This window comes from Pollachius pollachius, assembly GCF_949987615.1.
Source record: "Pollachius pollachius genome assembly, chromosome: 19".
NCBI lineage: Eukaryota > Metazoa > Chordata > Actinopteri > Gadiformes > Gadidae > Pollachius > Pollachius pollachius.
The window spans coordinates 20,273,263-20,284,446 of NC_136952.1; the positions used below are offsets into that span (position 1 = coordinate 20,273,263).

At 44.3% G+C, this 11,184-nt stretch overlaps 1 protein-coding gene across 1 annotated transcript in view; it reads left to right on the forward strand.

The window, feature by feature from the left end:
- The window catches only part of ryr2a (ryanodine receptor 2a (cardiac)), a gene marked incomplete at both ends in the record, with an annotated part of 175,982 nt that overhangs the window by 123,949 nt on the left and 40,849 nt on the right, over positions 1-11,184 (forward strand). Inside the window, 11 exons of the mRNA XM_079757379.1 lie at positions 176-235; positions 644-814; positions 2,206-2,318; positions 2,451-2,547; positions 2,854-2,960; positions 4,420-4,471; positions 4,604-4,654; positions 5,241-5,340; positions 6,240-6,319; positions 6,617-6,693; positions 8,381-8,454. Of these exons, the coding sequence (XP_079613505.1) occupies positions 176-235; positions 644-814; positions 2,206-2,318; positions 2,451-2,547; positions 2,854-2,960; positions 4,420-4,471; positions 4,604-4,654; positions 5,241-5,340; positions 6,240-6,319; positions 6,617-6,693; positions 8,381-8,454 (982 nt within the window). The remainder of the gene's footprint in view (positions 1-175; positions 236-643; positions 815-2,205; positions 2,319-2,450; positions 2,548-2,853; positions 2,961-4,419; positions 4,472-4,603; positions 4,655-5,240; positions 5,341-6,239; positions 6,320-6,616; positions 6,694-8,380; positions 8,455-11,184) is intronic.

Consider the following 11,184-nt stretch of genomic DNA (forward strand, 5'->3'; position numbering starts at 1 on the left):
AAAGCTTTTTGCAACAATCAGCTTCAAAAACTTGTTTTCTGGAACTCAAATACTATGTTTACTTGTTGGGAAAACACCATAATATGTCTCCTTTAAACACGTATTGCTTGCCTGAATCTCATTCCCCATAATGTGGCCAAATCCTTACATTCATTGTTTTTGGATTAATTAACAGAAAGACACGGAAGATGAAGTTCGGGAGATCATCAAAAGCAATCTACATCTTCAAGGGAAGGTGAAACCATCTTTTTTTTTCTAGGTTTGACAAAGCTTAGGTTGACGTCGCTTATAAGATGTCAGCATTTATTAGTCATAGTGTAAGCTAGCTGAGCTGTAGCATGCTACTGTGAGGTTGCATAGTAGCCCCGCTCATCAATGCACCAATCAGAGGTCCACTTCATTTCTATTGGCAGTTGCTTTGAACCGAGGTCTTTGATTTGAGCAACATGTAAAGCTCTGCGACCAGTGGCCCGGTCTGATGTTGCAGACACCTGTTTCTGTTGTGTACGTGCTGCTGTTTAAGACGGTAACTGGGATTGAGGGCTATAGAAATACTCAGGTTAGGCATCAGAACAGAGCGTTTCCCATTCCCACTGCATTGCATACTCAGACCTCTAGACATCTTCTTCTGTTTGTTTCCCAGTTGGAAGACCCAGCGATTCGATGGCAGATGGCCCTGTACCGAGACCTTCCCAACCGCAACGAGGAGACCTCTGATCCGGAGAAGACTGTGGAGAGGGTACTAGACATCGCTCATGTCCTCTTCCACCTAGACCAGGTCTGTACACGCATCTTTTCCCACATTATTATATATATATAACATTATCATACGCATTCTATCCTTTCGTTTGATGAAGAAACATATGTGCAGGTAATAGGAAATGTATTACCTGGTTACCTGTTAGGGTTGCATGTTAGGGTTGCATGTTAGGGTTGCATGTTAGGGTTACCTGTTAGGGTTACCTGTAGTTAAGGTTACCTGTTAGGGTTACCTGTTAGGGTTGCATGTTAGGGTTATCTGTTAGGGTTGCATGTAGTTAAGGTTACCTGTTAGGGTTACCTGTAGTTAAGGTTACCTGTTAGGGTTACCTGCTAGGGTTACCTGTTAGGGTTACCTGTAGTTAGGGTTACCTGGTGTTAGGGTTACCTGGTGTTAGGATTACCTGGTAGGGTTACCTGTTAGGGTTACCTGTTAGGGTTACCTGTAGTTAGGGTTACCTGTAGTTAAGGTTACCTGTTAGGGTTACCTGTTAGGGTTACCTGTTAGGGTTACCTGGTGTTAGGGTTACCTGGTGTTAGGGTTACCTGGTGTTAGTGTTACCTGGTAGGGTTACCTGGTGTTAGGGTTACCTGGTGTTAGGGTTACCTGGTGTTAGGGTTACCTGGTGTTAGGGTTACCTGGTAGGGTTACCTGGTGTTAGGGTTACCTGGTAGGGTAACCTAACCCTTAAGGACAAAGTCTGATATATAAAACAGAGCATAGACTCCATCCTGCATATTATTTTACCATTTATCCAACATCTCCAAGTGAAAGATATCTGCTGATATGATGGTAAGCCAGACGGGTTAACAGATTATTTGGAAAAATCTTAAGGAAAACTCTTCACCAATTTGGATCCTTCCAGTGAAATAAAACTTATTCCTTTACCTTTGCTTGATCACGGTCTGTTTGTTACTGTGTCAAATTGAGTCTGCCCCAAAAACACGTGTTGGGTTTTTGCAGTATATATCCCAATTCATTACAGCCTTAACTCTCCCTCGCCTGAATCTTTTAGATTTTAATTAGGCTTTCTGTAGTCCAACACAACGAACTCAACACTCTCCAGCTCTGACTCATGTTTCAACCGTTCCTGAAACAACACAACTTAACTCTCATTGAGTGAGACTTGGCAGGACACAATAACAACCCAACCAGGTCAAGCGAAGGGAAAGACACCAGTTTTAATTCTCTGTGTTCTCTCTCCGTTTTGCTGATTACAGCTACTGCGTTCTCGCTCAATAATGGACAAATCTAAAAAATCTGGAAATAGTCTCCAGGAAAATGTATTCCTTTAAGACCTGTTTAACTTCCTGCTTTGCCAAATGTCCACAACCGGACATACTTTGATTTCAGAGAAATGGTCTACCCCACAGAACAGCCTCACAGAGCCTGGACTCCCGATACTCCCATGTTAACACGGTGGTTCACCTGTCCCTGTCCTGCAGGTGGAGCACCCCCAGCGCAGTAAGAAGGCTGTTTGGCACAAGCTGCTGTCCAAGCAGAGGAAGAGGGCCGTGGTGGCCTGCTTCAGGATGGCTCCCCTGTACAACCTGCCCAGGTATTCACATAAGAACTGCTTTTATACAGCACCTTTCCTGTCATATTTATATTTTTGTGACAATACGTATACAATTTGATGAAAGCTGGGAAGATGTAAAGGCCTCTTTCTCTCCCCTTTCGTCCTCCTCAGACACAGAGCTGTCAACCTTTTTCTTCAAGGCTACGAGAAGTCCTGGATTGAGGCAGAAGACCACTACTTTGAAGACAAGCTCATCGAGGACCTGGCTGTAAGTGTCTCCTCAAAACGCCACAATGTCTCCCCAACAAAGTTTAATTACATTGCCCTGGGAATTTATAAAAAGCATATGTTCTCACTAGTTAGCAGTTAGCCGTATAAATTAGGAGATGATTCAGTTTCAGGGTCAAAGCGTCGTGGTCGGGCAGAATTTCATCCAGCCAAGACACAGCCTCAGTTTTCCAGTGCTCTGTCATGTCTTAATGCAATGTTGCTCTTTAGATGTATCGATAGTTAATGTTCCTATTTGAAGCGTCTTCCTGTATTTATATATGTTTTTTTGTGCATGACTGTACAGAAATCTGGCGAGGACGAGCCAGCCGAAGAGGAAGACAGTCTGAAGCACATTGACCCCCTGCATCAACTCATTCAGCTGTTCAGCCGAACCGCTCTCACGGAGAAATGGTACGCCGCTCCTCATGAGCGAACCGCTCTCACGGAGAAATGGTACGCCGCTCCTCATGAGCGAACCGCTCTCACGGAGAAATGGTACGCCGCTCCTCATGAGCGAACCGCTCTCACTGAGAAATGGTACGCCGCTCCTCATGAGCGAACCGCTCTCACGGAGAAATGGTACGCCGCTCCTCATGAGCGAACCGCTCTCACTGAGAAATGGTACGCCGCTCCTCATGAGCGAACCGCTCTCACTGAGAAATGGTACGCCGCTCCTCATGAGCGAACCGCTCTCACTGAGAAATGGTACGCCGCTCCTCATGAGCGAACCGCTCTCACTGAGAAATGGTACGCCGCTCCTCATGAGCGAACCGCTCTCACGGAGAAATGGTACGCCGCTCCTCATGAGCGAACCGCTCTCACTGAGAAATGGTACGCCGCTCCTCATGAGCGAACCGCTCTCACGGAGAAATGGTACGCCGCTCCTCATGAGCGAACCGCTCTCACTGAGAAATGGTACGCCGCTCCTCATGAGCGAACCGCTCTCACGGAGAAATGGTACGCCGCTCCTCATGAGCCAACCGCTCTCACTGAGAAATGGTACGCCGCTCCTCATGAGCGAACCGCTCTCACTGAGAAATGGTACGCCGCTCCTCATGAGCGAACCGCTCTCACTGAGAAATGGTACGCCGCTCCTCATGAGCGAACCGCTCTCACTGAGAAATGGTACGCCGCTCCTCATGAGCGAACCGCTCTCACGGAGAAATGGTACGCCGCTCCTCATGAGCGAACCGCTCTCACGGAGAAATGGTACGCCGCTCCTCATGAGCGAACCGCTCTCACGGAGAAATGGTACGCCGCTCCTCATGAGCGAACCGCTCTCACTGAGAAATGGTACGCCGCTCCTCATGAGCGAACCGCTCTCACGGAGAAATGGTACGCCGCTCCTCATGAGCGAACCGCTCTCACGGAGAAATGGTACGCCGCTCCTCATGAGCGAACCGCTCTCACTGAGAAATGGTACGCCGCTCCTCATGAGCGAACCGCTCTCACTGAGAAATGGTACCCTGCTCTAGATGAGCGGCCGGTGACACAGACAGAAGAGCACAGTTCAGATACAAGATTTGCAAATAGACAACTAGCAACGGACGACTGGTTGCAAACAATGCCGCGGTAGATAGTCAACACTGTGTAAAACTACATTCTGCAACAATGTTAATTTCTGGAGACAGATGACCAGTTCATACTGCTGCAAGGTTCTCTGCAGCGTCCGGAATCGATTTGCTCTCATCGTAAATCTGGACTGGGCTTGAGAGATGGAAGTGGGATATGAACACACAAGCATTGGCTTGGAGAACACACCCTAAAAGAGTATAAATTGTAGTTTGGACAAGGGTAGAAATTGAGATGTAAGCAAGTACGTCACCATGAAAGACCTTGAACCAAACTGTTTGTTTAATTTCTATTGCAGCAAACTAGATGAAGACAATCTCTACATGGCCTACGCCGACATAATGGCCAAGGTAAGGCCCAGTTAAATTCCCCCAAATGACTTGTTATTATTTGCTATTTCTTGTATTGATGAATGTAAACGTAGCTTTACTGGGAGCCCCTTTCATGGCCGACCTCATTCCCTGCTCCTTCTCCGCCCTCAGAGCTGTCACGATGAGGTGGAGGAGGATGGAGATGAAGTGAAAAGCTTTGAGGTACGGTATCTGTTCCCGTTAAACATTATTTTCTTTTAGCAACTTGATATACATTTGCACTGAAATGTGGGGTGTGTTTTACAAGATTTCAGTTACATTTTTACATTTAGCGTTTCATTGTTATCATTGAAGTGATTGCATTGAAGGATTACAGTCATACGTTCAAACATTTGCAGAAGATGTCCTCTTGCCTCATATTGGCTGACGACCGGCAATGGCTGAGTTAAGCAGCTGACTTGACGCTACTGCAAGCTATAGTGTCTGGATAAGAGCTTAGGGCTAGCTTATCTAGACATACGGATGAACCGTTGTCTGCATCTCCTGCAAACATTCCAGCCTGAAGCAGAAAGCATCTCTTTCCATCGCAGTCTCCCAAACATTTTAAATTTGAAGAGGGATTCAAATTACAATGTCTACATTCACTCACAATCACATTCGGTTATACCACGTCATAGCACTGTCAATGTGGATGTAACTGGTAGTCCCCTGGAAATAGCTGTGCAACCGATCTGTTGGTGTGACTTTTAATGTGATGAAATGAGTTGTGAGAACACTTTCTCCATCATGATGGCTCTCCCAACAACAGGAGAAGGAGATGGAGAAACAGAAGCTGCTCTACCAGCAGGCTCGGCTCCACGACCGGGGAGCAGCTGAGATGGTGCTGCAGACCATCAGCGCCAGCAAAGGTCTGCTCCAACCTGCCGATGCTGTGATGAGCTCCAGACCCCTTCACACCTGGCCTTCATGGGTTTAGGCCATTCGGACATGATTAGGCTTAAACCAAAACACATACAACTCCAGGTGTATATGCAGCCATCATCTAGTATCAATTGGATCTGTGAAACCATGTCAGGAGGGGCTCTGGGATCTCATCTGGCATGTCAAATTAGCTTATCGAGTATAATTCTGCAAGAGCAATATCCAATATCCATCTGGGCATTAATGCGACTTGTTATTGAAATGTGTTGCGATTTAGCGATATCTGAATGATATCTGCCCAAATCTTTAAATGTCAGGCTGGCAAAATGAAATGCTGGGTTTGAATGCCAGTTTTGCTCATTATAGCTCATGGTCACAGAATGTTGAGTCGATTGTACTCGAATAAAAATTGCAAGGTCAACTAATTTATGCTAAAGGCAATGAATGGAGGTATTATGCATTGGATCTCTAGCCCCGCCGCTATTGCTGGCTGCTGTTCTAATAGCTTAGCACGATGCCAGTGCTATGTTGGAGAGTTTATTGCATTGTGTGGGGATGGCTGGTTTATCCTGTGTGAATTGATTGCCATATGAACGAATGTGTGCAGCCTCACCCAGCCCCAGAGTCGAATCAGTCGGGCCAGGTGAGGCAGCCTAAAACAGCCATCAACAACAAACACTACCCAATGATGTCCTGGGTCATGGGCTGACATGACCTATCCTATGTGCTTTGGGCTTTAGAAGTAGCTAATCTATTTTTGCATTTTTGTATTTCAAACCAATGTTTATCTCTTTGTAACGTCTACTCCTGTCCAGTACTTCCTGCTAGAGCAGACAGATTTCCCATCAGGCATCAATGCAGTAGCCTCATGTCTGTCTGATCCTAGGTGAGATGGGCCCGATGGTGGCGTCCACTCTGAAGCTGGGGATAGCAGTCCTCAACGGGGGGAACTCCACCGTGCAGCAGGTACCTGAACCTTGTTCCCAGGCCTTCTCTTCCCCCAATGAAACATTGGAATGGGCTGCTCTAAATGTGTGTGTATCGGCAAGAGAGAGGGAGGGAGATCAGAGCAAGTGGCGATAGGGAGGGACTCACACACTGCAGGTTTCAGATGTTCCCTTGTCAATATTTATCTATTCTCCCTGTCCTGGATGTGGTTCTTGTCATGTTCTTAGTATTAGGCTCAGGCAATGTATGATAAAAGAGAGAATGTACCTTTCTGATCGGGCTATTTCTTGTTTTGTTCCCTTACTCTCTTGACAGAAAATGCTTGACTATCTGAGAGACAAAAAGGATGTGGGATTCTTCCAGGGTCTGGCCGGCCTCATGCAGTCCTGCAGGTACGCTGTTCACCGATTGACCGCAGCAAACACATGTCTTAGTGGCTACATGTAAAACTGAAGGAGCCCTTAATCCTCAGTATGAAACGTATTGACTCTCATTGACTCTCATCCATCCAAGAATGCTGAAGAACTACAGGAATCAGAATTATATTCCCCTGTTGGTCTGCATTATACATGCATCACTGGCTGAAAGAAACGGAAGAAGAGTGAATCTGAATAAGAGAATGAGAAACAGGACTTTTATGTGTACTATCCCCCCCACCCTTTTATCTGTGTATCGGTCAGACTCTGTCCCAAACCACCTGCTGATATGGTTTGATGATCCCTGATACGTAATGACTACAGTTAACCTGGTACTGCATTCACCTCAAAGAGAATAAAGTCTCCAGACTTATGAACCAAGGAGATAATACAAAAAAAACCAATCACCTTGGCCCCTTTCATGGGTCTGGCCTTAAACGACTATGTGGGCATGGAACCCACATCGCTTTGTCTTCTGATCTACTTTTAAGTTTCACCTTAAACTACACAGCAACATAGTGCTAGCCACACCAGGTGACTGCTGTCAGCCTAGAGTGACAGCAGAGTTACAGAAGAATAGTTCTTCCAGTGTAACTTCTACCTAAATAGCGTAGCCTACCAGCTATGTCAAAGGCTTCAAAGCGGACGCGAGCCTGTTCCATGGTACCAGTTGAGATGCCCTTTGTTTCTTCCCAAGGCAAGTTCCTTTAGAGAGAGGCAGAAGAGCGTTGACTTTTGTTCTAGAGATGCGTGGGCAGATCCATAAAGTGTTTTCCAGCCTTGGGTGCAAAAATGTCACCCCATTAAATCTGGTTCGAAGTTGTGCTGAGATTTAGAAAGATTTATTTCCGGCTTAAAGTTCAAGGGAGGAGAGGGTACGTTTTACCCCCATGGCTACGTCCCACACCATTTTTTACTTTTATTTTTGTATCTAGTACCGTCATTTATGAGCATTATAAAGAGGGATGTTGCATATGAAACGTGCCACAAACTGTAGCGCTATACTTTAACATTTAGTAGAGCTACTGAGAGTGTGTAGATGTGTGGAGCTCAGCAAATATCAGAGAGGCTTGACCTTCTCTTAGACATGGCTATCAACAATCCACTGTTGCCCAGACGGAGTTCCAAGCATCCACACACACTTTGTGCCATTGTCCCTTCGTTGGGATGTTGAAGTTCCTCGCTAAAAACACTAAATTCTAATTTTCTAAGAACAGCCTATATATCTTTCTAGTTCACAATCTCGTTAAATCTATAATAATCTGTATCAGAGACCAATCATTTTCTACCAAAGAACTACAATATCATGTTGATATTTTTGTTAAATTACACCTAATCAATCCCCACTCTTTCCCAATGGATCTTCCTCTGATCAAATCAAGCGTAAATTACATTGTTTCAGGCCCTATCCGACCACACAAAACATGAAAGTGATGATTTGCCCTAAATGTGCCAAAAAACTGTTCATGTGAGGGGAACACCCTTTGATTTACTTTGTACAGATTTGCTGTGCATTCACAATGGTGGCTCATTCAAAAGGAATGACAGTTACACCACAACAGGATCGTAGCTTTTCTTCTCTTGATGGCTGTTTGTGTCAGCAACTTGTCAGGTGAAGATGTGAACAGAGAGTGAGATTCTCAGACTTTGTGGTTTGTTTCAGCGTTCTGGACCTGAATGCGTTCGAGAGGCAGAACAAGGCAGAGGGACTGGGCATGGTGACAGAGGAAGGATCAGGTAGGGTACAGCACAGTCCGGTGTATCCAGCTCATGAAGTCCTCCCTATTTTAACATGGTGGTCCATGTGGCTTGAATCAACTTGGAATCATTGCAGTGTTTGCCAAATGAGATATGTATGTGCACAAAAGTTAATTCTATAGATGAAATGACACAATCCATTCAAAGGGGTAGTTATCACTATCAAATGATGATTCACTTCTTTCAACCATGCCAAATGTCTAACAGTCTGTTTGAGCATTTTCTTCATAAACATTAATCATCTCAGGTCTTCACCTCATGATTGTTCCTGCACCTTTAAAGTCTACCTACTAGTATTGTCTGCACTAAGCGTCAAAGGGGCCATCTACATCATGGCCTAGACAGACTCAGTGGTGCACCTTGTGGCCTGGAGAGTTAGGGAAGGGAGCTGGGGGCTTACCACTATACATTCATTTATAAATGTACCCCCTAGCCTGTGCATTGTCTGATCCAGTATTTGGTCTTGGTGGTATTAAACAACTTTTGGTTTGATATTATCCATGATTGTGTCTTGATTTAAAAAGTAATGTGATGCAGTAGCCCAAAGCTCGCTCACAATCACCTCAGGCTGTGTCTGAATGAACCTCCATGCTTAATGAACCTTCACGGTTCAGGCTGACGAGTCCATCTAGACTGCATGTTGTCACGTCTGGAGCTGGTTCCCGCCTGTTTAGAACCTCCCTGTTTGCATGGCGATCTCACAACCAGCTTCAGTTGAACAGAGTTCAGACGGCGGCGTAACAAGGGGTTAGGGTTAGCTGGTTCCCGCCTGTTTAGATGGAGTTAACCTCCCTGTTTGCATGGCGATCTCACAACCAGCTTCAGTTGAACAGAGTTCAGACGGCGGCGTAACAAGGGGTTAGGGTTAGCTGGTTCCCGCCTGTTTAGATGGAGTTAACCTCCCTGTTTGCATGGCGATCTCACAACCAGCTTCAGTTGAACAGAGTTCAGACGGCGGCGTAACAAGGGGTCTTTGTTTTAGCTTACAGGATTTTATCACCTTGTTGCTTCTGAGAAACTTTGTTTGTGTTCTTCTTATTGGCTATGGGTTTATTGTGTGTGTGGATACATTAGGGATTTAAGTAAACACAAAACATGATTCAGAATGGACAGATAAGTGCATCGACTGACTATTGGAAACATACTGGTTGATTGAACCCAGGTAATCCTAGTCCTAAAGCATCCAGATTTGGAGTTGTCTGAAGTCAGGCTTATGTGAAGTACTACATCGTCCTTTCCTTCCGTCTATAAAGCCTAATTAAATAGTTTGCAGAATACACACCTTCTAATGGTGAATAGGATAGACCACTCAGTGTTTACTTGTTTACGTCTGGGTCATATCCATCTCTGTTTTCTTTACGGGATATTGCCAAGACCATTCATATATCACACTATGTCATCATTATGTAAAGTTATCATTGTATAAAATATTTAACAAGTTGGTAGCGAAAATGAAATATTCCCCTGCAGTCACAACAATGTGCCAGCCAGTGGTTACCATACAGAAGATGATAAACTGATAATATGTAATAAGCTGGGCGAACGCAAGCCATTTTGGTCATTTGCCCTACGTTTGCCACATCCATGTGGTGCTGCTGAAACTATGATGTGACTTTGACCTACGCCTAGTTGTAGACTGTATTAGAATTAAGCCAGTGAGCCATCTTTCCTAATCTTCTGGCACTTCCCTGGCATTACCAAACCACCCATCTTGAATCTACGCAAGAGGAATCAAATGATTACATTTACGTTTATGATAAAGGTTTACTCTTACTGTGTACGACCAGTTTTTATTTATTTTCTGTGTGGGCCATAGCCAAAGCTTTGTATTATGATTGACCCTATATAGAAATATCTATATATTTGTTTCTCAAACCTTTTCAGACCCCAAATACCCGCAAAAACAATAGGCCTTCTTCAACAGAAGTAACCCCAAACTGGACTTAATAACAGTTTCCTGCCAGCACTATGGGAATTATTATCTTAGATAACCCCTAGTTTTTGAGCATTGAAAGCTTAACACATCCTGAAAAGACTTCACCATATGTATGTTTGTGATCTTCCAGGAATACCTACATTGGTATATGTACACTTTTCTTCCCTTCTAGCCTGTTCAAAAAATAATGGGACTAAAATAGATTAACTTCCCAAGATGTATTATTTTGAATTTGCATAACCCATACATTCCATACACCAGATTTTCAATAATAAGCCACTAAACAGACCCAAAATCCGTTCACTCAGCTCTGTATTCTTCACTCTTCCTTATCCATCACATATTACCTTCTAGCACAACTTTAGAACATGATTTCTGATATCCCAGGTTTTCATAAAGCACGTTTGTTTTGCTTGTTGATAGCAGAATAATCCCTGAAATGTCTCCAGGTTTACATAAAACCAGTTGATACTTCTTCTAGTCACAAAGATATTCTGGTGTAACGTAGATGACTGTGGTGTATTGAATAAAGCTGCATCAGGATAGCGTGGTTGCTGCGGGCCTCCTATCGTATTGTGATAGTATCCTGAGTTACTGTGACTCCCATCTCCAGTGAACAGAGGCACTAGCTCTATACACAAGCACATGAAAAACAGCTCAACTGCTTGATGCCTAAATTATTAAAACCATTAACCATAAATATATTGATTTCAAGCCTCATAGGTAATATCTTTATATTCAGATTATTCATATTATTAGTTCATAATCAATCA